We start from the raw sequence: 27,048 nt of genomic DNA on the forward strand, positions 1-27,048 counted from the left end.
GCCGCAGTGGTAGTTTAAGGTTCAAGGGCCTCCTGTGATGTCCCATGGTAGAGATGTTCCCCAGCTGGGATTCAGACCCTGAGGGCCCAGGGTTCTGGGGATGGGCACCACAAATTCCCCAAGTGGCCCAATGGGAGTGACGGTAGACAGGACTGCTCCTATTCCAACTCCTTGGGTTCTGCATCCATGTATTTTATGCCGGAAAGGATGGCACCATGTAATGATCATGGATTTAGTGAGCATGCTGAGCCTAGAGCATGGTTCTCACAGGGTATCCTCTGAAAGCTAGATTCCATTAACACCTTCAAAAGCTATTCTGTCTTTCTGTTAGGCTTGCAACTCTTGGGTGGTGTGGGATGCCATAGGACCAGCATATTTCATGGCTGAAAGCTCACTTCTGCACCTTCATTGCTGTCAAATAACTTCCTCCGGCTGACACAGTGTTATGCAGGATCCTGTGTTGGTAACAGATTTTGTAAGCCTTTGCAGAGTGGTGCTGACCAAAACCCAGCCGCAGGAAAAGGTAAACCCATGCCCCGAATGTGTGTTGATTTCAGTGAAGATCAGTTGCCATCCCTTTCCACAGTGGAAAGGATTCAGTGTGATCAGTTTACCATCAAGTAGCTGGTTCTTCCTTTTGAAGGATGGTGCCATACTCAGTGCTCAGCCTTGGGAAGGGGCCGGCAGGTTAGACGTTCATCAGGGGCAGGAGTTAGTTCCGTTCTGGGGGGTGAGATCTCTTGCTTTTGGACCCAAACAATGTTCACCGTTGCTGTCCTGGCCACGCCCCGGAGCCTGCTGCGCCATGGATGGCTCATGAGACTGTGGAGTCCTTGTTATTGCACCCAAGTGTTTAGTTCTTATAAAGCGAGTGCTCTCTGGTGGACTTTAATATGTAATACCATGATCTCCTCTCCTTGTGCTTACTCTCACCTTATATTCCTTGTCTCTTACTCTCACTTTCAAACCTTAGAAGCTTCACTGATTTTTCTGTTTTTTTGTAGTGCTTATCTCCCCACCTTTTGTCTTAAGACCTTCGACTCTCACGTGTTCATCCACGTACCTCTTCCCCACACCTCCCTGTTTCCTTCCAAGCCTTTAATCAACTAGCCAAGCCATTCACCATTGCCCGTAAGTCCTTTTATACTCACAGGTCAGGCTACCTTCCTATCCTTTCACACAAAGTGGATGAGCAGCTGCCCTACCTGAAGTGATGTTCTTTGGGAGGATTTCTTCCTATTTACAATTCTCTGGGCCATTCCCAAGTAGGCTTTAGTGAAGCCGTAGTCTGCCTTTGACCTGGACTCATAGGCCAACTTGACCCATCTGGAAACCAGTCTCAGCTTTTTCTTCCCCTGTGAGATGGTCATTAGGGACTTCTATATCTTCATCTTCATAGGTGTGAGTCAAATAAGAGGCCTGGTACTACGTGTAAGAGTGGATGATATGGGGAGTCTGACCCCCTCAGACATCTTTCTTGTGGTTTTTGGAATTGCTCATGCCAAATCCCAGATGGTCCCCATTGAAGATAATGATGGATTGCAGCTGGGCCCACCCAACTTTATGGCTTCGTGATCTGACAGAATCCAGGTCATGACCTCCTGGTGATCTGTACTCAGGTAATTCTTCCAGCAGAGCACAGTAGCCTAGGAGTTGTTTGTTGAAAGATATGTGGTTCTCTCCTGCAGATGACACAACCCTGCTTCAGAATCCAGTCTGTGTCTCCCATTGGGGCTTGCCATTAACCCCACAGGGCATCTTTCCTCCTTCCCCAGTACCTCTAGTAGCATGGAGTTGTCTTGGTTGTATGACCCAAGTGATAGCGGGTACTTTTCTTTGTAGACTGGCCGTGGCTGCAGAGATGTTTTTGCACTGGGCCTCACTCTAAGTTGGAAGAATTTAATGTCATCCAATACATGGATCAGGACAGTATTCCTCAGTGTAGAGTATGCTGCCTCCAGATCCCTAAGAGGCCTAGACGGTGCTGTGCTTCATTGCTAGTGGTCAAACTGTGGAATTCAATGATCTTTCCTCTAGATTGGACAGGATATTCTTGCATGCCCTTGACCACTGCTCTTTAGAAGCTTCACTGATGTGTGGGACCTCTGTGTTTTCATAGTGCTTATCTCCCCACCTTCTATCTTATTAAGACTGTCCACATTCTTACCATTTCTTGCCATCCACTTAGACACGATGTCATTGATAGAGTAAACTTAGTGGTGTTCTGCAGAATGTTTGTATGGTTCAGGTCTCTTTGCATTACACTGGGATGCATTTCAGATGAGTCAAAAGCCCTGTTAACTCCACCAAATGATTGTACACAGTTGTTGATTCCCTTTTCAGAAAGGGATGGAAAATAATTAATTTGCCAAATCAGTGACCCCATGTCATACACTCATGGTCAGAAGATCCCTGCATTTAGATACACCAGGTTGAATTTGTGGTAATCCGGCGTTATTCTCCAGTATAATATATGTATTTTTGTTTGTTTGTTTTAAGATTTTATTTATTTATTTGACAGACAGAGATCACGAGGAGGCAGAGAGGCAGGCAGAGAGAGAGGGGGAAGCAGGCTCCCTGCTGAGCAAAGAGCCCGATGTGGGGCTCACTCCCAGGACCCTGAGACCATGACCTGAGCTGAAGGGAGAGGCTTTAACCCACTGAGCCACCCAGGTGCCCCAATATCTGGTTTTGTAGGACCTCAGTTTGTGAATTAAATGGGAATATTTTGGGGACCATGGTCATGGCTTCTTGCAGTCTCTAAGGATGGCAGGTAAAGAGGTAATAATTAAAAAAGAAACAAACAATACCATTGTCATAACTTAAAAATTAATCAGTTAATATCACCTGGTACCCATTACTTTTGAGAATGTGACATTGGTTTTGATTTAGATATGACTGGGAGGGTGGTTTACGGTTTCGCCTGGGCTTCCTCCCTATGCCAGCTCTTGCACAACAGGCCAAGGAACCAATAATTGGAGTTCTGCCAAATATACCAGATATGTCCACTCCAATTACACAGTTAGGGATTAGGGAAATTAATCCTCGTGGATTTGTGGAACCAGTAGACACTTTGTGAACCAGTCCTGGTCCAGGACTTTATTTTTTTAACTGGACCTCATATATCTCTACTCTAACAGGGCACCAAGATATTGCTTCATACCCAGCCAGGTCCTTGGGTATGCATTTCAACTTGGGCTCTTGTCCCAGGGTCTTTAGAGTATGGGGACATTTTCTGCCTCCCCAGTGTACAACTACTCAAGCAAATGTCTGTAGATCCTTCTAGTTAGAAGCTGGGGAAATGTTGCTATAGACCCTTGCTATGATCTTGTAGGATTTTTCTGTGGACTTGCTCTTTCTAATCAGTGAGTTTTATCTTTGAAAACTGGCCTAAGTCCAGAAATGAGGCAAAAGATTATGATTCTCTACGGGAGCATTTGTCCTCATATCTCTTAATCCTCCCTTCTTGATTTCTTTTCATGGTATGGATTGAGCAATACCCATTTTATCTGAAAATCCATCTTGCTGGGGAGGGAATGCTGTATTAACCATCTGATAGGTCTCCGTAGGTCCAGCCCCATTGGCTGCAACTTCAGTCTTGCAGTAATTGTACCCACCTTGCTTCAGTGGTTACGTGGCACCATATGGTCCCCATTATTTTGGGATTCCGTAATCCCAGTTGGTGTCAGAATGCTCACTCCATAAGCCATTTCATACCATCAGACCTATCCTACAGAGGAGAACTTCTCAACAGTGATGGTGTCCTTCTTACCAGTTTTTCATTGCTTTTTTAAGGGGAGTATCCTTTGCATCCTCTTGCAGAACAGAGTCAGCTGATGGATTTTCCTAATTTGTACCTAATACAGCAACTCCATCATGTCTATTTCTGTGAGACTTTCATTACTTCTCCTATCATAGCAATTCAAGAATTTCTACTTTACTTAACATGAAGCTTCTTTATTCAAGTTTTCAGAATGCCATTGAGTGTTAGCATCATCTTCTGGGGTTCCTGATAATATGCTAAATGCCCTACTATAGAGGACTGCTCCCACACTGAGAGACTTTTTTATCTAACTTGAAGTCCTGCCCCTTTTTATTCTGAACCCTCAGGATGCAGTCCCATGTATGCTTTCCCACTCCAGCTGGTACATCCTGGTTATGTCCTGCAGCCGATCTTTTGAGGTGTGATCTGTTCAGTCTTGGTGCCTGTATACCAAGGCACATGGCTCTGGCTGCACATGTGCAGTTGATGTGACAGGTCATTAGGTCCTTTGAAATGCTATCAGGAAGGGTCATGTAACATTAGATGGTGTTTGAAACTTGAACCAAAAAACAGTCCTCATTAAGTTGAGTAGAAATGCCAGAATTGCTGTGGTAGAGGAAGAGATGATCAAAATCTCATGGAACTAGTGGCTATTAGGTATAGCTGGAAAATCCACCAGTTGACTATTAAACCCTTAGAATGAAGTCAAAATTATTTCTAGACAGCAGAATCCTTTCTTTCTCTAAAAGGATACATTATTTGGTGCTTTTACTTTGACATAAATTCATGAAACCAGGAGGGGCGAAATCTGAGTAATTTTGGCAAATTTTGTCTCTTTCTCAGCTGTCTGGGGGCTGTTATAGCAAAATAGCCCAAGTTTGCACAGAAAGAAAGTGTAGTTAGTTCTGCCAGCAGAAGAGTGTTTTCCTCAATTAGTTAAGAGTAAAAGTACAGCCAGTTACCTCCTGGAATGTCATACTGTCAACAAGATTATAGATCATATGGCTTCTCTGAAAAGCTGCAATGATTTGCATTTGGTAACTGTAGTAACATCAATCCTATCTTTGGGAGAAGTTGTTTTTAAACAAAACAACCTGCTTAGTGAATATCATCAGTGTTATAATTTTATTGGTAAGTATCATAGGACAATCAGATGAAATTAATTTTCATGGATGATCATTATTGTATTGTAGCTGGTTGTCTCATTAGGAAAATACTTTCATAGAAGGAACTTCCCAGGTGTTCTAGGACAAAAAAACAGACCCAACAGTTAGTTTCATATGCAGTTTGGGCCATGTTGCGTATAACAGCAAGTATCTGTATAAAACATTTTTGTCCTCAAATCCGGGTAGTCATAAAAATATAAAATATAAATATCACAGTTAAAAGTAGTTAACATGTAGATTAAAATGTAAATCAGTAGCCATTGTTATAGGCCTAATCCTAATTATTCCTTAATAGGCAAGGTCCTGGGTTGCAAGCCATCTGCTTCGATGAAGTCATCTGTCTCTGAAAGAGTCGACTAAGTTCTGGAAATCATATCTTAGACTCTCCATATAGTCTGACAAGTTCATGGTAGCCATGTTAACTTTGCTAAGATGACGGTGCCCCAAATTTTGCTTCCTCAATATATGATCTGTAGTTTATAGCAGGGACCTTCAGATAAATTAATGGGAAAAGCAGAAATGATGAGGATAATAAGACTGACGAGCTCTGATTAATGCATTGTAATTAGCAGCAGCATTAGAATGGAAGGACGCAGAATGTTTTATTGAAAAATAATAAAGTGTCAATCTGTGTGTGTAAGTCAGCAATTATCCTGGAGCAAGAGCATATTATGGGCAATAAAGGCATCGATAAATTTTCAGAGCCTTTAATTAATGCTATAAAGTGTATTGTAATTAAACCCAAGAGGCAAGAATTTAAGACTTTTTGAAGATCATTTTAATAAAGCCACCATAGATTCATAATTTATAGCACTGTCAGAAATTATAAAAACATTGCTTCCTACAATTCTGTTTATAAAGACATCATTTATTATCATTCATTTTAGATGACCACATAGATTTTAGTTTTGGAAAATCTTGAGTATTCATACAAATTTTAGCTTAAGACTAGCAAAACAAGTATAGGAAATTTAGGAAGTTCAGGTAAATTGGATTCTCTATGAGTAAATAAACTCTAATGTTGCATAAACTAGAATATTAATTCTGCCATTTTGGGGGTATTTTTTTTATTCCTATTAAAGTACAGTCAGCACAATGTTGTGTTAGTTTTAGGTGCACAACATAGTGATCTGACATAGTGATCGTGTTACGATCAAAAGTATAGCTTCTGTCTGTTACCATACAATGCTACAAGAAATCATTGGCTGTATTCCCTGTGCTGTACCTTCCATTTCTGTCTTATTTATCCCCTAACCAGAAGCCTGTACCTCCCATTCCCTTTTACCTGTTTTGCCCATCCACGCACACCCCTGTCATTTGGCAACCATCGGTTCTCTGTATTTATGGGTCTGTTTCTGTTTTTTGTTTGTTCATTTGTTTTGTTTTTTAGATTCCCCAGAAAGCGAGATGATATAATATTTTTCATTCTCTGACTTAAGCAAAATACTCTCTAGGTTCCTCCATGTTATCTCTATGACAATTTCTTTTTTATGGCTGAGTTCCTTTTTTTCTGACAGTGTGTGTGTGTGTGTGTGTGTGTGTGTGTGTGCATGCGCGTGAGCGCGCACGCACATACATCTTCTTTATCCATACATCTGTGGACACTTAGATTGCTTCCATATCTAGGCTCTTCTAAAGCTGCACTAGCCTAAAGGGTATATATATCGATGCTACTAAATTTTCCCTGTGAGAAGACCAAGGAAAAAGGCATATTATAAAAATAGCCTAATATCTACTGATTAACATTGTCAGGCAGGGTACACATATCATGGAAGACTGGACTAATAGTTTGTCAAGGGGAAATGTCAACAGCTTGTACGTACTAGGAAAGGGATTGGTTTATGGTGGTTTTGTTAATTGAAGAGTAGAGGTTGTACTCTGGATAGGACAGAATTCGTCCACGAGTCTCTGGGTAGTTGGTCAAAACAATTGTCACTTTTTATTTGTTGGGGAAGAAGGTTTTGGATTGGTTAGATTAGATTGGTGTAGGTCTGTGCCTGGGTCACTCAACAGTCAAACAAATACCCCCCCCCTTTTTTTTAAGATTTTATTTACTTATTTGTCAGACAAGTAGGCAGAGAGGCAGGCAGAGACAGAGGAGGAAGCAGGCTCCCCGCTGAGCAGAGAGCCCGATGTGGGGCTCGATCCCAGGATCCTGGGACCACGACCTGAGCCAAAGGCAGAGGCTTTAACCCACTGAGCCACCCAAGCGCCCCACAAGTACCCTTTTTATAGGCTAAAAAGATGTTTTCAGTTAGGTGGCTGTGGGTCTACTCTGGGGTCACTCAAAGGTCTTAGCTATGTATCAGCTTCAGCTGGTGGTGCTCAAATGTCACAGTTGTTTGTGAGCCTAAGCTGGTTAAAAGCATTTGCACTGAAACAACACAACCGGTTTGAGATCTTTAGTGAGGTTCTGCCCGGATTGGAAACATTCCCTTTTTCAGTGTATTAAGTAGCTGTGGTATTTATATTCCATTGGGTAAGCTTATAAGAGTGTTAAATAGTTTTATTTTAGAATTTCATCTCATTTTTCTAGAAATAATGAACTTGCATCTAATGCACATTTTAGATATCAAATATACAATGTGTAAAAATATACATATTTTTCAAAAAATTATAGAAAGTACTTGAGCAAAAATTCTTCAAGTTCTCTATTTGGAGATAAATATTGGCTTAGTCTTATGATTCCCTTGGGTTTGCCTTTTGCAATAGTTTGTGAACCTTGGACATGGGAGCAGATATGCAGAGATTTATTTTGTTTTTATTGTTTAAAATTTTGGAGGCAAGAGCAGTATCAACAATTCTGTTGGATAAAATGAAGTCAAACAGAGAATCAGGCAGAGGTCAGGAGATTTCCTTATCCAAACCTCATTTAAGTACACAAACAGTAAAATCATTTGTTTGTTTCAAGTAAAGCCTTTTTTTTTTCCCCCTAGTTTAAACCAAGGCCATAGAACTGAGGGCCATTTGGTATATGCCCTAGATTACAGAAGAGAAAGATACAGCAAAGCTGCTCAGAATAAATGTTGTTTAAACTTTAGTCCAAGGACTCAATTTCATTAAAAAACTCAACCAAAAAAAAAAAAATGACTTTATCTCTCAGGGTTCATGGCATTTATATTTATAATTCTCAGGTCAGATCCAAAGCATCTGACCTCACATTCCTATTTTGCTCTTTGATAGTGATGAGCAAAATAGACCTTAAAAATCAGAGTCAGCTGAAATTCAGTAAGGGCATCTGTCAGTACCATCATATTAGATTTGGGCCAGCATTTAAAAATGGGTAATTAGGAATCTGGCTCTTTTTGCTGTGCTGAGATCCCGGCCAAAATCTCTCCATTGCAGGTGGTCTGTGGGAACCGGGTTCATGAAGATTTTGATGTGGTTCTATTTATGTCTCTATGTTAGACAATAACCCCCAAGCCATGGCTGCTGTGATTCTGCCAGAGTAGCCTCCAAAACAAAGCACGGGCCTCATTTCCAAGGGACCCGCCACAATTCAGTATTAGCACAGTGCCCAGAGCCCTAGTTGTGGATGGCCTCGTTGTTTGTGTCTGCTATCAGTGTGGCCCTCGGGACAACAGGGGACTCACTGACTGTTTCTCCCTGAAGCCAGAAGGCCAATATTCAGTAGAGAGATGGGGCTAATCCACTTTGTACCATCAAATAGAGTATCTCCAGTTTTCTTCGTCGCCGGAGGGCGTTACTGGCAGGTGGTGGAACAGGTTCCTAGGTTTGTGTTGTTAGCTCTTAGCAATAAAAGTATTCCTTCATTTCTATTTACTGGGTAAAGATCTCTGCAATACGCTGCCTCATTTGATATTTAAAACTGTTTTGTGGTATAGGAGAAGTTTGTAGTTTTAGTCTCATTTTCAGGTGAAGGGAGACATTGGAAGGGTTAAGTGATGTGCCTCAGATCGCCAGGCCAATAATTAGAAGATCCAAGAACTCTTCCCAGCTTTGGGATCTCTTCATCAGCTTCTGTTTGATCTGCAGTCACCTGCTATAGAAGCTGCTAGGACAGGGGCTGTGTGATGGTATCCAGGACTCTGTTCACCAATACACCAGACCCAGCAACAGTCAGACTTCTAGTTGTAGCTACTGCTGTGACGTCACCAATTCTGCCACACTGATTGTTAGCCGTGCAGCACGTCAACGTCACAGACGTCAGATGCTACGTGTGAAAGAGTGGTAGGCATTCTAGATGATGGCTTGAGGATAACAGGGAACAAAATGGGCAAAAACATGGAAATGAATGGAACATGTTGGAAACATAATTAAATCCATCCTACTAAACATAAGAATTTACAATAGTGAGGGGGTGAGAGACTGATGTCCAAAAGTTGGGGAGGTTATGGATGGCTCTGAATGCCAGTAGGAATAGTTGATTCTCTAATCTTGAAAGTAGTTCTTTGGGTGTTTTGAGATAGACAGTGATATGTAAGCTGTGGCATTTTCCCCGGTGGCTGTGCCCAGGAGAGAATGAAGAACACAGGGGAAAACAGACTGTCCAGGAGAAAGAAGTTAGTCAATGGAGCAAACGTCCCGATGCAAAGTGACCCATCAGTGGAGCTTGACAGTGGGTAGGGAGGAGGGGGCTGGGGAGACCTGGTCCTGCCGCCAGCACTGGCCTGGGGGTTCCTGCGCAGACACTGCCCCTGCTTCAGTTTACTTGCTCTTGGCTACAGCTTCCTTCCTCACACAGCCACAAATTGTTCTGTGGCTCTAAAAAGAAGCTTTATTCATCTCTCTTTCACCCAGGCCATCAAGAGTGGCCCGAGAGATGATGGCAAGCTTGGCAGACACCTCCCATGTGAATTCATTCCTTCATACTCGGTGCCGTCTTATACCACATTGACTCCTATTGAATCTGATTGTACCGCCTTGAATTGAAAGGACCTGCCCACCTAACCCTTTGGCCCTCTGACTTTGTGTCCTCTGTGTGAGCCGTTTCTGTCGGGGAGTCCTCACTTTCGGTGCTGGGGGATGTGTGGGTTGTTGCTGGCCATACAGCCGTGAACGAACAGCCCACCACCCTCATAATTTCGTCCATGTGTGTTTTGCAAACAGTGCATCCTTTCCTTGGAAAGTGACAGTACTGTTTGGGGAGAGGTGAGCCTGTTAGGGTCCCCACGATCACCTGTTTTGAAGATTCATTAGGATTCCTCCTAGAACTCTGTAAACATTACAGCTGTGATACATTACAATGAAAGGTCGCAAAGCAAAATCAGCAAAGGGGTAGGAACATGGGGCAAAGTCTGGAGGAAACCAGGTGCAACCTTCTGAAAGTCCTCTCCTAACAGAGCCACACAGGATGTGCTTCATTCCTCTGATATGAGTGGTGACAGCACATGTGAAATATTGTCTACCGGTCTCATTAGAGGGCCAGTGCTCAGACTTTTTATGGGGGGGGGGGGACTGTTTATGTAAGCACCTTCTGCATGACACATTCCCAAATCCAAGACTCAAAAGGAAAGCAGTGTTCAGCATAAACCACATTGTTTGTACCCACATTTTAGGTGCAATGAGCCACTCTTAACTGAGTGGGAATCGGGGCACCCTCTTGAAATCCAAGTTTCTAGATGCCAGCCAAGGGCCAACCTTGTAAGCAGGCCTTGTAAGGAGAGCGGTGTCTAGCCTGTTGGATTCACTCCTGTGGACTTGGAAAGATTGTTAGCACTTCAGTTGCTGACAAATGGGTTTTTGATGGAGAAGTGTTTCAAAATCCTGGGGAGTCTTATGTTAAGTCATGTTTCTGGAAGTGAGATTTGAGTTTGGGACAAAAGAAAAGGATTTCAGGAGCAATCATGGAGCCCAGAGGGCTGAAAGTGGTCCTGGTCTTCTGTCACATGCAGGAGATGAGAGAAGCAGGTGGAGAACATGAATGGGTTTTAGGAACCCAAGAGAAGGGAAAGGATCAACATGGAGGAAGTGCTCCTTAGTGTAATGCTGCAGATGGGTAGGAGTTTGGGGCACTGAAAAAAAAGTGCCATTGCGAAGTTTTATAATAATGTGTAAATCGATCTTTTTTCTTAAAACGATCTGTATACGTTAAAGCAAGACTTTTTCAGCCAGCACCTTAAAAACTTCCCTGCCCATTGCATCTTTCTCTTTTCTTTCAATCACTTTACAAAATTCCTATTTCAATTGTTTTGAGGTCATTGTCTTGCATTAGTTTATTTGGGTTTAGATGTCACAGGCAGATAGAAATGGATGATCTTTGGGAAAGCTAAACAAAATTCTTTGAGCATTACTGCCTCCTTCTCTCTGGTAATTATTTGAGGACAGCAGCCGCCAAAAAGCATCTCTTCCATTCTTGATGGAAAAGTAATTCTGTTTATTCATTTAAGAGGACTGTGTTTGCTATTCCATTAATCTCATTGCTGCTTGCTAGTGAAGAATGAAAATTGAAAGCTGCTTGTTTTGAGTCCCGAGAGGATGGTGAAAGTGTTTGAATTTCCTATGACACTCTTGGACTCTTCCCAGACCTTGACTTCTAGGTCTTAGCTCTGATACTTAATTTCTCTCTTTGTGGGTTCTCAGATGTTAACATTGTGCAGCCCCTCGGAGATGGGTTGGCCATTATTACAAAGAACCACATGACCCAATAGTGGCTTTTCCTTCGCTTGTAATAAAAACCTATCTGAACCATGTTTATTTGGGGAAAAGAAACAACTCTTTTTGTGGTTGACTTTGAGTAGTTAGTGGCACAGCAAATACTGGTACCTCCTCTTACACTCAAGGTGAATCAGGAATGGGACATTCTTGGATGGCAGAGGGTGGTGGACATAAGTGCTGAATGTGGTATTTGCAGTCCCTTGAGTCACCTTGAGTGGTGGGGCCACTTTTGGCTTTACTCACTTTATTGGACTTCAGGAAGGCAAATGCGTGCAGTGATTGAAGTGGTTTTAAATTCTCTATCTCTTGTCCTAACATCCCAGGGCTTCCAGCAAAAATTCTCCTTCCACAGTAAAGAGATTGTGGCCATCAGCTGTTCCTGGTGCAAGCAGGCGGTAAGTTTGGGGACAAAATGAAAGAAAATGGGCTTCTGTTTTATCACAGCAGACTTACCTCATTACTTGAGTTACTGTCTACCAGTGGAAGGTTATTCTAATTTATGATTATTTCTCTCAAATAGGGCCCTTGAAGGAAGAAAGATTAAAACTATAGAACTGTAGTCTATATGACCTGGAAGAAACTATAGAGGTCAATTAACCTCTTCGTTTATATACACTGAAGCCTAGGATCAGAGACTGGGAAATCTTCCCCTGTTCTAACCCTGGGTCTAGAATCAAGGACTTCTTACTCCATAGACTGTATTTCTTCTGCTACTCTAGATTGTTGATAACTGCTTTATGGTTGGAAGTTGCAACATTAGGTATTCCCTGTAACACCAGAATCCAGCCATGTTGGTCCTTCTGTTTTTGATGTGGGTGACTGTCCTATGGGGTGGTGCTGGGGTAAGGAGTGATCTCGTACCCTTCTTTAGGCTTGGATACTGTTACAGCTGTATGTATGCTCATCGAAATATAATTCTTCTTTACATTTGAACATATATATTCAGTAGGATCCAATGGTAGTTTCCCTATTTTTCTCTTTTATTTATCCTTTGTCCATTTTTTAACACCTCTGATCCAACCAGATGGTTCATTTTCTTGTTTGCTTATGCACCCGTTCTTTTCTTTAACCAGACAGTGCTAACTCATGGGTTGGCCGACTATGGCCCATAGACCAATCTGACTGCTACCTGTTCGTATAAATAACATTTTATTGGAACACAGCCATGTCCATCCATTTATATATCTTCTGTGGCTTCTTTTGTGTTACAACAGCAGAGTTGAGTAGTTATATCAGGGAAAGGATGCCCCTCCCCCCTTAAAGCTAAACTATTTACTATGTGGGCCGTTTATAGAAAAAGTCTGTGGACCCCTGCTCTGAACCCTCAGTTCACCTACTTTGTTGAATGACCATATAATTGGGACACAGAATCTCCTCATTGCACAGGCAGCCTGAAAAGAAAGGGCTGTGGTGTTCCAGGTAAGTTAAGGGTTTACAGGAAGACTTTAGCCCTCTACACACATCAGATTTAACTAGCCAAACAAGCCCACAGTGCCAGAGCAGATCCGTTTAGTTGCAACGTAGAAAACTGACATTTTTGTAGGTCAAAACTTTTGCATTTGGGGAATTTTATAAAGTTTTGTAAAGTTGGACCTAATCTCTCTAGCTTAATTTCCCTAGGCCCCCACGAATCAGGAGAACCTACTGTCTCTAGGTAGTGCAGTGGCATTTCCTTTCAGTTATTTTTTTTTTTAAGATTTTATTTATTTATTTGACAGAGAGAGATCACAAGAGTCAGGCAGAGAGAGAGGGGGAAGCAGGCTCCCTGCTGAGCAGAGAGCCCGATGCAGGGCTCCATCCCAGGCCCCTGGGATCATGACCTGAGCCAAAGGCAGAGGCTTTAATCCACTGAGCCACCCAGGCACCCCTCCTTTCAGTTATTTTTTACACAAATTCTCTTTGTGCTTCTGTTCAAGAAGCTCACAAATGTAAAGTCCTTGAATGAAACTATACCATCAAGGCAGTATGTCCACCTGGAGAGAAAGAAGCTAGTTCCAGTTCTAGTTCTCCCTGACAGAGTCTGGGCTGCTGGTTTCCTTGATCTGGTGAAGCCCCACCTGTGGGAGAGCATCACTGGTAGTTCGAGCTCCAGTAGAACGCAGCTGCTCCACCACTGTAGCTACCAGGCTGTGGTGAGGTGGCTTATCCAGGGCCCATTAACTTGGGAACTCACTCCCATTTTACATGGCGCCCTTGTTCTCTTGTCATTAATTCATAGTCCAGTTGAATCACGTTGTAGGTGATTTTTCAAGAAGTAAAGATACGAAATATTTTAAGATAAATTACACTGGTGAAATATTTTAAGCCTATAGGTAATCCATTCTAGGGTATCTGATGTCCATAGGAATTTCTGCTGCAGGAAACAAAACCAAAAACTGGGTGCAAGAGCTGGATTTTGGGGGTTTAGGCTCTGACTGCACCTTGTAAAAGTTAGGCACTTTGGGACATAGCTCTCAGTCTATTTAGATTGGTGATTCCTCAGGTATACTTAGGTCATCTCAGAGAACTGGACCATTTTAGAAGTGCAGTGGGCATCCGTTTAGGGATTTATTTGAATTGCTGAAAGAAAATCAATTTTTGAAGAAGGTATTCAGAAAATATTTTCTAGTATATCATTGTTTGCAGATCACAAATAACTGGTCGTAGGGGAAATCACTAACTTATTTTGCATCCACACTTAATTAGTAATTTGCTACAGGACCATGTGAGGATAGGCAGAAATGAAGACAAACCCCCCCTGGGACATAATTGGGGTAGCCGTATTTGCCAAGTTTCCTGAGACAGTTCTAATTTGTGTTTGTTGTTCCAACATAATCATTAACAGTGTTCCCTTTCATTCTTAAAATCGTTCCCATTAAGATGACAAAGTATGGTTCCATTAAGTATAATACAGTAGAAACTGATGTTAAAGTTTTTAAAAAATCACTGATTAAAGCTTTAAGGCCCACAATTATTATATAATGTGGATTTTGTTTATTGGGAAAAAAACTGTTACCGCACATCGTTATTACTTTTCACACAAAAGATGATGGCCACTCAGTCCATGGGTATAGAGTTAAACCACTAATCTTGAGGTATTGTTATGATCATCAGTCTACATTTTCTTTCTTCTTTCAAAAACAGGAGGTGTTTTAGACTTACGGAGTGTAGTTAGGCTCATTGTATTTTTTAAAAGCAGCCCCAGACAAACCCAGAGAGGCAATCTCTTTGTTACCTCTTGGATTAAGAACTCTCTAGAAGAGACCTCTTGCTTCTTTCCTGGGTTTCCTAAACGAGAAGGACTACCTGGAATGGGTTTACACCTATGGTTAGAAAAAGGAGAGGCAGGTGGGAGAACCTTCCTCGCCTCCCCAGCATTATCCCACATCCAGTGTGTGACTGGTGCAGGTCGCGGGCAACAAAATTATATCCGGGGTTCGGATTAATAGACCTCTCCGAGACCTCCTTATGTAAATATACTATCGAAAGCTTATAAAGTTTGAGCTGGCCTGGACCTACACGGCTGATTTCTTTATCAGTTTGTAAAGTGGGACGAGTTCCAAGTCTGGTCTCGCGGTTCCGGGGCTGCCTGGGTGGTGCTAAGAAGCATGCGTCTTCACGTCTGCGAGCCTGGGGGGTGCCTGTGTGCGCATGCGCTCATTCCTTCTTGCTTTAGCGGTGCCCTTGGCCCAGGGTTGTTTATTGGCCTATTTTTCTCCTCAGTTTCACAATAAGGTGACCTGCTTCATGCTGCATCACATTGAGGAACCCTGCTCCCTGGGGGCTCATGCTGCTGTCATTGTCCCGCCCACCTGGATCATTAAGGTGAAGAAACCTCAGGTAACTTCTGGGCCCCTGGTGCTCCTGGGCCAGTGCGGAGAAAAAGGAACTGCTGCTTCTTGCTTTTCTTGCCCTGACTCTTTCTGGGGATCCGAAAATCTCTGCTCACTCGTCCCTACGGCCCCATGCTCAGCTTCCCCCAGTCCATTCCATTTAGCCCATCACTGTACCACAGTGGGGCTCTCTCATGGAACCAGCCTCCCTTTCCTGAAGAGATCCAAGTTCCACAGCAGGAATGGTTCCTTCCCGTTCAGGTGCTAATGGTGTTCTCCTTGGGTGTTCTCCTGAGTTCATTAAATGCTAGTGGTGGGTGCAACTAACCCTTACACACCTCTCTTCTCTTCCAGCCTGGGCATCCCCAGGGACTGAATGTGAGGGCACACTGTACAGGCTTCATTGTTTGGTTGAGCTTGCCACCACTTCCAACCTGAACGGCAGACTGGGGGTCATGACCTTCCTAAGTACACAAGGCCCGCTCAGAGAGCAACACTCTTTTCTTAAGGCAAAGTAGAATTTATCCTCTTAATACCTAATCTCATTCTGTATTCAATTCTTGTTGTACATTCTGTCCTAGAGCGTCTCTGCGATGTTCCGGGAAACCTTAGCGGTTTCTCAACACGGTCGTAATCTTTGAGAGCAAAATACCTACCTTCGTACCGTACATCTTAGATCACGAGCTCCAAGTCATGGGATAGCAGACTCTAATGCTATGGTGGGGGCAGGGGGCAGAGGAGGAATGATAGCTGTCCTGGGGATGCAGCGACCTTAGGATATCCTGCTGAATGTAATATCTCTAAAAGATAAGGCAGTCCTACTTTATATGGTCTTCAGAATCATCATGCATTTTATTCTCACTGACTCAGTGTTATTTAAAACACTGGCAGATCAAGGACACTGATTTGCTTTGTGTTTTTACATAGCATTCAGCTTCTGTTGATGAGTAACATTTAGTAATATCTTTCCTAGTACGGTCCGCCAAAGCCTTTGGGAAATCTCTTCCAGAGGCAGGTGCACTATCTGTACATTAAAAAGTGGGGAGCCTAGCTTTTTCATCTTATGTCTTCGAGTTGTTCAATGAGTGGCCCAAGGTGTTAGCAAGTGTAGTACTACGTTTGAAATTCAGGTAACGATTTCTAATTTACTGTTAATTTCAAATCTCTAACCTTTTTACTTCTCTGGTTCCTCAACCCCTAAAATTCAGTACTCTAAGAGTTTTATATTAAATATTCAGTTAAATCAACATGTTTTCATTGAAAACCCTGATGGTATTAAGAAAGCTCCTAGTCATCGTGATGTAATGCGTGATCCACTCTGAAGAACGGTGTGGTTTTCTTAAGGAGAGATCAGGGAGAGCCTCATGAAGTAGGTGAGTTATATTCTACCTCTCTAAAGATGGGTGGGATTTAGACGGATGGAGAAGACAGGAAATAGCAGGCAGGAGAATGGCATGAGCAAGGCTGCTGTGTCCAAAATTGTACTCCTGAGGCTGTGAGACTAGTTTATATTGCATGGGTGGTGGTATATTTCTGTGATGTTCCTTTCAAAGGAACAGGTGTCAGATTGTTCAATCTTTTTTTTTTTAAGATATTATTTATTTATTTGACAGATCACAAGTAGGCAGAGAGGCAGACAGAGAGAGAGGGGGAACCAGACTGCCAACTGAGCAGAGAGCCCAATGTGGGGCTCGATCCCAAGAACCTGAGATCACGACCCAAGCTGAAGGCAGAGGCTTTAACCCACTGAGCCACCTGGCGCCCCAGGTTGTTCACTCTTAGTTTTAAGACTAATCAGTGAGTTTTGGAGCTATGCTTCTAATCCATCTATCCTAAAGTAGTCCATCAGCCTTTCACCATTTTAGCCATTGAAGATTATTACCTAAATCTATTATATTAGGGGGTTACCAAGAGGTGGTTTTTCTAGATTTTACTCTTCTTTATTCTCCTGCTGGTAATAAGAGAACTAAAAAATAAAGCTAATACATGACAGATGCTTGAGTATTTATGTTTATTTGAAAATATTCAGAATAATAAGTTGGCATCTTAGCAACGTTATTGGTTAACTAAGGGTGGTGGTGGTGGTGGTTTTCAGAGAGTATCATTATGAATTATCAACTTCATGTGATATAGAAAATACATGATATTTCAATCCATCGACATCATTTTTAAAATATTTATATTGTTCTATCTTCGACCAGTTAGACCGCCTTCCAGAAAGCTCTTGTCTCCATTTTTCCTGAGCCATGCGAGTTTTGATGCCTTCCCTGGTGTCAGGAATCATGCCACGTCCCAGGAAGAGCGTGGGAAGAGCACAACTTACGCATTTCCTGCCCTTACCTGGAAGCAGCCATTTCTCTGAGGAGTCTTGGTTACTTCTAATGATGGATGGTATTATGGTTCACAGTCTGGAGGCTAAAGTCCAGATTGTTCTCATCACACTCTTTCTTATTGTCCTTCTTTGATTCAGAAAAGTATAATAATAGGAGTAAGAAAAACTAACATGTATTGAATGCTCACTAACATGGTGAGCATTCCCAACCCAAAAGGGAAAGGAGGAAGAGGGTCCTGCAGAACAGGGAGAGACCTGTCATAGCAGAGTTTCATCAAGAAAAATGGAAAGAAAAATAGGGCAGTCATCAATGTTGAATTCTGTAGGCATTAAAACATAACAAGGATTGAGAAGAATCTTTGTGTTTGGCTCTGGATCATCGATGACCATCAGAACATGATTTTATATGTATTAGGAAATATTTTAAGTACTTTACATTCAGTATCTCGTTTTACTATTAAGTAACCTCTGAGACAGGTATCCTATTCCCACGTTGTAGCCAAGGAAAATGAGAGCTGAAGTCAAATAAATTACCTGGGGCCACATAGTTATTAAATAGTTTGAAGTGACATTAGGAATTGTGATTCTGGAAACAGAGCTCTTAATGATACGTCCTGCTGCCTTCCTGTCTTACTGTTGCAAGGCTTGCTGAGTCACACATCTTTAAAATTTTTGTAGTCCTTCCTCCAATGGGTCCCCAAAAGAAGTAATTTAATCAATTAACTAAATTCCATTTGAAAGCCAGTGTATGGTGAGCGTGGGGGACAATACTGTGGTTGAGAGTTCTAGCTTATGAGCCAGACTGCCTAGATTCATAAACTTGCTCTGCTGTTTAATGACTTGTATAATCTCAAGCATTTAAACTCTTCAACTTCTCATCTGCAAAGTGTAAATAATAATTAGTACCCAATTACTGGGTTTTCATGAGGACTAATGAGCTAAAAATTAAAAATAAAGCGCATAAAACAGCACCTAGCTCATTATAAAACTCAGATGTTAGCTCTTGTTATTTTCCTTGTTGAGTACAGGGTATCAAATGAAGTTCTACATCAACAGATGAAAAATAACAGAAGTTATTGTTCCCTGGGCCATTTGTATTACACTGAGAGAAGAAAGGAAGAGAGGGATTCTTACGGGGAAAGAGGCAGAGTGGGGACCACAGCCTAGTATCTGGTGTGCTCTCAAGTGCACCTTGAGATGCCACTGTAACTGTTGGATGTCACACAGCAGTGGGATTGTGTGTTCACTAGCATGATCCTTATCCCATGGCCCGAGAGTTAATTCAACTACTGAACTGAGGAACTGAAGAAGACATGGTGAGCATTCACAACCAGAAAGGGAAAGGAGGAAGAGGATCCTGCAGAACAAGGAGAGACCTATCGTAGCACAGAGTTTCATCATGAAAAATGGCAAGAAAATAGGGCAGTCATCACTGTTAAATTCTGTAGGCCTTAAAAAATAACAAGGATTGAGAAGGGTCTTTGCGTTTGGCTCTAGATCATTGATGACCGTCAGAACTCTAGTTTGTAGAGTGTGGGTGGCAAGTTGTTAGTGAGGGTGTGGAAGCAGTGAGATTAAAGAATTCACTGGAGACATTAAGAAATGCTAAAAAAAGAATTTGGAAATTAGATGGAGAACAGCAGAACAGTAGCAAAATGTTTTTCCTACTTGTAGAATTTATTTATTTTTTTTCTGTGTATTTCTGAATGTGAGGACATGGCTCAAAAACAAGAAGATATTGTTAACTGAATGAAGTAGACATTTAACTCCATTCACAGAGGCCATTATATGCAGCAGGAGGTCCACAGATGAAACAGATGTTCATCTGATGTCCACAAAGAGTATCCTCCCTAGGCGAGAAAATTGATACAACTAAATCTCTGGGCCGGGAGTTTTGGATTCTGGAAAGGGAATTCAGCCACATGTAAATCCGTAATGAAAAAGAATGATCTTCAGGTATCTGGAAGGTTTGCCGTGGTTGTCAGCGTGCATCTTTTAGGACAGATATACAAAGTGTGGTAAAAGGAAGCCCCGGAGGTGGGGTGAACCAGCCGTGGTCTGTGAGAGTCCAACACGGCTAAGGCCTTGAGTGGTAAGTGTGACCCGAGATGTAGCAACAGGGTAAAACATGAGGAACTGCGTGACTTTGATTGTGGAGATCACTGCAGGCTAAACAGAAAACACTGTGTATGCTTGGTCTTGAAGGATGCGAGGGGCCTCACTGGGAAGACAGATGAAGAAGGACAGCCCAAGCTTACAGAACATTCTGGAAACCGCTGTGAAGGTGCATCCCCAGATATGGTCAGCTTTATTTGTGACGCTTGTGTCTAAAACATGACTCTAGAGAGAAAGAAACCTACTTGAGAGCATCATGGTCGGAAAAGCAGATTGTAAAGAGGTGGAATTAAGTCATGTATTTTCTATATCAGTTAAAAGATGGCTGGTTCTGAGTAGACCATGGTTCTGGGACCAGCTGTGTGACGCTCGCGTGGTAAGGAGAACGAGCGTGGGTCCGGATGATTTGCTGGGTTTCATCACCAAGTTATTTGGAGAGACCTAGAACATAAAAGATTATGGAATTTAGATGATAGTCCAGAATTAAAAGGACCAAATTTTAAGAATCAAGCACAAATCTATTCATGCATTTAAAGGCAAAGTTATATTTAATGTTACAGATTTCAGTGTTTCTGCTCTGGACTGAAAATGTTAGAGGATAATATTTTGACTGTATGAACAAGTTGAAGATGTTGAAATACTAGTGCGAGCGTTTGGAGCTAAAGGAGAAAGACTCATGATATGTGAATGTTTGTGGGGTCGAGTTATAGGAGACTAGAGGTGTGTGTTGTTAATAAATGACATCATTCTGCACATAATACTTTAAAATTTGCCTTTCCTACTTTAAAAAAAAATATTGGGGGAGAATTCTGTATTAATACATCTAGATTTAACTCCCTTTAAAACTGCTATATATGTTCCATACTATAAATAGATTACAATTTATACAATTTGTTTAGCCAATTCCCTACTGGTGGAGATTTATATAGTATCTCATGGTTGACTTATAAAAAATGCTGCCATCAGCTCCTTCTTAGCCCATATGAGCTCTCTCCGTGTTAGTCCTTATTCTTTATGATTAGATAATGTGAAAATGCTCGGACCCAGGACATGTAATAGCTAGGATCAACCATATCTCTCAAAAATTGCTCTAGCCATTTCCTTTGGTCAGTTCGAAAGGTTAGGCAATCCTTGCTGTGATTTAACCAATTATGCCTGAGAAATGGCAGAGACCCTGTCCTTATCTTTTGGAAGTAGTTGATTTCTCTGCTCCCCTATCCTCAGGACAACTTTTGTCCTGGCGGGGCAGCGAGAGCAGGCAGCACAAGAACGCTCACTAGTAAGAGGAAGTCCATGCCTCTTCACCGCCCATCAGAGTGTTTTCCGGTATGCGATGAGGGAAGGCTTCATTTGGGATGACGAAGTGTGAGATATCTTCTCTTTAGAGCTGTTGTTATAACCAGTCCTTTGCGATCCCATAACTTGGGAAAAGCCTTAAAGGATATTAGGAATTGGTTAAGTTTTATTCCCAGTTGAGTGATTTACCCAATGAGCATCCTTTTTTTTTTTTTTTTTTTTTTTAAATAGCCCAGGAAGGGATCCTGACTACGATACAGACTTTGTTCATCAGATTATTTCCGTAAAGTAGTACTGTCCCAATACCTGGTCCAAAAAACCCAAAAGGCCTTTATCTATTCTTAGGACTTGAACACAACAGTGGGCACAGAATGTATGGGGGACAAATGCTGTTAGAGTCTGAAATGTACAAAAATCCATACGAGGGGACAACATTGTACTGTTGGGCTGGTGTTCAACTTGCCAAGCAAACCTTCTAGATGGCAGAGTTAGCCACCCTTGATAACGGGGATATTTCTGTTGTAGAACACAGCACACGTAGTACGAATGGTTTCTTGAATGATACCGCAGCACGTCTACAAAACAGCTTCTTGGAATAATTTTTATGTTCTTGAAAAGCAGGCTATTTTAACTCTCACAACAAGACTGACCCAGGCAGGGTGAGCAATTTCTTAGATGAGCCAGACTGGCTGACTCGTCTTGTCATGGCTGAAACACAAGCCGGCTCGGCTTCCCCGTCCATCTGTTCCCCACTGGATGGCGATGCCTTTTAGAAGAAGTTCAGTGTTGAGATTGAGATACATATTTACACGTGAACAGAAGGAAGCCCTGGGAATTTGGAGGTCTTCTGTGAAATCCCATACTGCTTATCTTTTGCTATCTGTCCATAGGGATGTAAGCTTACTCCGAGCTCACACAGAAGCTTCCAGGGACTGTAAGTCAACCTCTGTGCTTCATCTGGGATCTGGGCCCCCTCCTTGTTCTGTGAGATGAGGAGGACCTCACATGCACTTGGCTCCGTGAGGCTCGGAAGCCTTGTATTTGCTCTGTGTGGAAAAGGCCATCATGTATGTCTGTTCCCTGTTAGAGTTGAGGTCCTTGCCTGCTCTGTTTTCAGACCTCAAGCCTTCTCTGGATGTGTTTTTCTAACTCTGTTTCCCAAACATCCTTGATCAGCAGAGTCGCCTGAAGAGCTGTGATTTTTGGGATCAGACGAGGTTCGGGAATGATCTTAGCCTGATCCATTAGACTTCTCTCTCAGAGCGTAGTTACTGAGTGCTGCCAGGAACAGAGGCCTGTCGTGTATTCCTGAAAGCACTTGGCTCCCTGCGTTGCTCTTGGCCATAAATGAACTAAAGCAACAGGGAAGTTAGGAGACGAGCATTCACTTCCGAAAGATCCTTTCCGAAACCAGGAAGGACTCAGTAAGTGTTGTGAGTTACAATACTGACTCATTTCAACAATGACTTGAGCACACACTGTTGGCCGGGCATCAGTGCTGGGTGCTGGGGATATACAGCCATGAACGAGGCGACTAACATTTATGGAAGCACTTATCACGGGCCGAGACCAAGCTAACTACTTCACTTACCTTTTCTCCTTTTAACTTCACAACTGTCCTGTGAGGTAGGTATTGTCACCTTCATTTTTAAGTTAAGAAACTGTTATTTCAAAAGCTCGCCTGACTTGGCCAAGGTCACAGATCTTGTAATTGGAAGACCGAGAATTAGCACCTCGTGTGTCCAGTTCCATGGCTCCAGCTCCTTATCCCATTGAAATGATGCTTTAGTGCCCTATGTTTGTCTCCTCACTTTTCCCTTTGACTTCAGAGGTTCTCAGCTCTGGCTACCCACGGGAATTGCCCGGGGAGTTTTAAAAAGCATCTTGGCCTGGGCTTCACGCCAAACAAAGAATATTTGGGGGTCCACAGATCCACATTGTTGAAAGAACTCTGGGTGAGGCCAACATGCCGTGATGGGTTGAAAACCACTCAGTATCATTAATTGCCATCCTAAGAGTTTCCAGCATTCCTCTTGGGACACTTGGCTGACGAAGTGTTTATGGCGCCCAGGTAGTTTTTCTTCCCTTGTAAACGAAGTAGTTAACATGTGGGAAATACCCTAATAATGCAAAAGTGTCCCCGAAGTGGAACATGGTAACAGATCCATTTAAAGAGGAATTCAGAAACGTGGAGAACTTTCTTGTAGGAGAGCTGTGATCTACAGTGAATGGTAAGGAATAGCCTGGGGTCTAGAACACCCGTGAGCTCCTGAGCTTCTAGGTCTCTCTCTTCTGGTGAGACTTGGAACCTGAAAACTCTTTTAATTGGTTGGAAGAAGAAAGCTTTGGGACAAATGATGGTTCAAGAAAGTTTCCTTCATCCTTGATGAGCACTGGCTACAGAGCAATGTATGTTTTAATGGTCCAAATGAAAGTAAACTCAGAAGTCAAATAGTTTCAATCTTGCTAATTTGTATGTGCTAATATATGTAGTCGAGACTAAGGTATATTTTGAATGCAGTAAGAAGAAAATACCCAGGACCTAAAAGAACAGATATCTAAATTTCTTGAAGCTATTTGAAAATCTTTATCTGCTCAAGCAATGCATGCGTCTATGCTTATATAAGCTTTTAAGTTAAGCCTTCTGTGTTTCAGGCTTTCAACACTTTGTTAAACATCTATGAGGTGATAGTAACATCTTGCCTTTGTGAAGATGGCAATCTAATTAATTATTGGCTCTCTACTAATTAAGCCAGTGAGTTATGACTGTCCCCTAAGAGGGGTTCTTCTCAAAGCATCTGTATCACAATCTCAGAGTAAATGGTCAGTTGAAGTAATCACAAAGGTGTGGTCCATAAAACTCCTGGAAAGAGAAAAATGGGGAAAGTGAATTTGGGGTCCCTAGATTCCGCAGGGTGGAGGCATGTCTATGAGAAGAACAAATCAAGGCTACTGGGGGAGAGAAGGCTTTTCAAACCGATAGGTCTTTAGAGAAAGAGAGAGTGGTGATCGTCACTCTACTAACCTAAGTAATTTAAGGTGAGTCTTATCTCTGCATTTTAAAACCTAGCCCTCAGCACTGATAGGGTAGTTAGATCATCATGTTCCCCAGGGTATCACGTTACCTTATGACTATAACTAGAAAGGTCATTACTGAAGTAAACAGAAAAAAGAAAGAAAGAAGAAAGGAAAGAAAGAAAGAAACAAAGAGAACGAAAAGAAAAACATGAAAAATGGCCTCCTTTTTTACATTTCCACATAGGTGATCTCCATTGCAGGAGATGAACTTGAACTTGGTTGGGCGGGAGACGGACCTGGTTGGGCGGGAGACTGGAGCCCCTCAGAGAATTTGGGATTCTTCCATTTTTACTGGGAGGGTTGGCAGGTATAACTTGTGTTGTTATGTGAGTCCATGAGAGCCTCCAGGGTTCTAACTCGCTGCCTCTCCATGTGGTGGGGAGTCGGTCGCTCCCTCTGAAGCACTCGACTGGTTTCTGTCTGTGGCTTACCCATGAACAGTGGCTTGGAAGTGTCAAAGCATGAGAAGCATGCGGCGGACCAGCATGCGCTGCCCTCGTCTCCTCCATGGGTCTGCATGGCAAGCTCAGGCGCCGTCCGCCTCTGCACTCAGCGGTTGCCTTCTTTCCCTACAGAACTCGCTAAAGGCTTCGAATCGGAAGAAGAAGAGGACCAGCTTTAAAAGGAAAGCCAGTAAAAGAGGGACAGAAGTAAGTGTCCCGGGACTCCGTGCCCGTGAGCAGCTCCCTCCTCCTCACCGTAGCCCCTGTCTGATGTGATCTGGTCCAAGCTGCTTTTCCTCATAAACTTTTGGCCCCGGGTCTCTCCTTTACTGTGCTCACTCGAACCCCCCGCTGGAATTCCTTTCAATTTCTGGAAAACGTGTACATGTATAGCTTCCTGTGACTTCAGGGTCCGTAGGATTTGCACTCATCCGTGGAAATAGGATCCCAGGATGATGATGAAGAAATCCCATTTCTAGAATGCTCAGAGCATACAGAATAAAGAAAAAAAAAGTTCTCATTTTTGAGAACAAGGGCTTGTTCTCAAAGGCGAATTATAGCTTGAGAGCCTTTCTTCTAAACTTTATATGGACTATCTTTTTAATAGTAAGCCCTGTGAAACAAGATGTAGCTTTTTTATTGGGGGGGGGGGAATCAAGGGTTAGTGGGGGGGGGTACTGGTATTTTCTCCCTTCCATTGCTTTTGGGCTATGCACCCAAGTGTTGCTTTCTTCCTTTAGCAGGAAAACAAAGGGCGTCCTTTTGTGATAAAACCTATCTCTTCTCCTCTCATGAAACCATTGCTTGTGTTTGTGAACCCCAAGAGCGGAGGCAATCAGGTGAGTCACTTTTCATGAGTTTAACTTGGAAGCCTCAGTGCTTTCTTGCAAACAGTTTCCAACACCAATTCAAAGAGCAGCACCTTGAACCCCAAACATTGGAAGACAACCAGTTTCTCAGGGACAGGGTTAGAGATGCAGGGCAGAGCCTTACTGCAGAGTTAGGCAAAACTGGAGGTCCCATGATTTATGGCTCAGCTTCCAAGTAAGACTCTACCAGCAGCACTCCAAAAATGCTGACCTTTTCCTTACAGCTTTTCAAAAAAGATCGTTCCAAAATCTCCCAGTTAATATGTTTCAGAGTTTCTTAACTCTTTGTTAGGCTTGTCTTCATGGCTTCCCCTTGTAAGTTAGACCTGACTACTTTCATCCCCTTCCTCAGAGCAAAACGAGATCAATGATTCACCATCCCCAGTGATCATTCACAACAAACGCCACCAACGCTATCAAAAATATCACCTCCTAAAGATTTCATTTGGTCCATGCCCAAATCTTGTGGCATAATTAATCACGCCCTCATTTGAGGAGAAAGTAATAGCCTGGGAACACTTACGTGTAATGACATACCTGAAGTGATACAGCTCTTTAAAGGACAGAATTTGTTCTAGAATCTAGGTCTTTGTCTCCTCATACGCTTCTCTTCCTACTCTGAGGCTTCTTATTGGTACTCTTCTTTGGCTTTGATTCTTCTCTGTCTTCCTGTGAGAATAAATATAAAATATTTTCTCTGTCCATTAAGTGCACATTTTTGATTTTGAGGTGAGATTCCTTGAAGTTTCACACTTTACAATTACCGATTTGAAACTGTCTCGTTAACTCCATGTAAGGAGGGGAGTCCTATAATTAGGATTGATGTTCTTCCTCCGAAGGATGCCGGGCATTTTTCCAGAAGGATTAATTACAATAAAGCTTCTCTTCAGAGAGCTTGTGATTTAAAGAAAATACTTTTACTCCATTTCTTTCTTTGCTTAAAAATTCTCGATAACGTTCTGGGTTAAAAATCTTTAATATTGAAGAAAACAGGGGAAAAAAATATGCCATAAGTGAAAAATCTACTTTCAGAGTCCTTTTTTTAAGTTGGTGAGTGATGATCTTCATATTGTGATGATGGTGATCCTGAGACTGTCACTGGAGGGGCTTTCTGGAAGTGGGGTTCAGTGTGCCCTGAACCAGAGTCATTCCCTAGGTCTCGACTCCGTAGAGCCTCATGAGGGGTGGAGGTATATTTGGAGACCATGGAATCAGCAAAGCTAATGTAATGGACTCCATTGACTTTGACCACTTGAGTATCATGTGCTAATTCCCAATATATTTTACCATGAGAGTCATTCTAGAAGATGTACTCATTAAATCATAAGCCTTTTTTCCTCAAGCACTTAGAAACTTACAGGTTTCAGGAGCAGACAGGCCATTAAGATAGATCCCATTTTGTTGGGATCTCCAAATAAATTAGTAATGCCAGAGCTGATCCCACGCTGTTTCCTATTTCACTAACTAGAAAACAAGAAAGCTTAAGTAAACTTTCTAAGGGCATCTTGTTAATGACACTAAAGGGGCAAATGGGAAAAATAATTCAAACAACATTA

The 27,048-nt window shown here is 42.3% G+C and overlaps 1 protein-coding gene and 1 long non-coding RNA gene across 5 annotated transcripts in view; one reads left to right on the forward strand and one right to left on the reverse strand.

The window, feature by feature from the left end:
• DGKI (diacylglycerol kinase iota) overlaps nt 1-27,048 on the forward strand; it is a gene marked incomplete at its 5' end in the record, with an annotated part of 437,574 nt that overhangs the window by 201,678 nt on the left and 208,848 nt on the right. For 3 of the 4 annotated variants that reach the window (XM_082693879.1, XM_082693878.1, XM_082693880.1), the window contains 4 exons: nt 11,871-11,942; nt 15,250-15,366; nt 24,756-24,830; nt 25,364-25,462. In XM_082693879.1, the coding sequence (XP_082550005.1) occupies nt 11,871-11,942; nt 15,250-15,366; nt 24,756-24,830; nt 25,364-25,462 (363 nt within the window). Of the gene's footprint in view, nt 1-11,870; nt 11,943-15,249; nt 15,367-24,364; nt 24,488-24,755; nt 24,831-25,363; nt 25,463-27,048 lie in introns of all 4 variants that reach the window. The other variant, XM_082693877.1, reaches the window with a different exon arrangement.
• Nucleotides 19,989-26,044, reverse strand: LOC309845687. The gene is made up of 3 exons (XR_014301421.1): nt 26,016-26,044; nt 23,806-23,965; nt 19,989-20,247 (listed from the first exon to the last, which is right to left on the reverse strand). It is a non-coding gene; the product is annotated as an uncharacterized lncRNA (long non-coding RNA).

Source organism: Mustela nivalis (genome assembly GCF_964662115.1).
Source record: "Mustela nivalis genome assembly, chromosome: 12".
NCBI lineage: Eukaryota > Metazoa > Chordata > Mammalia > Carnivora > Mustelidae > Mustela > Mustela nivalis.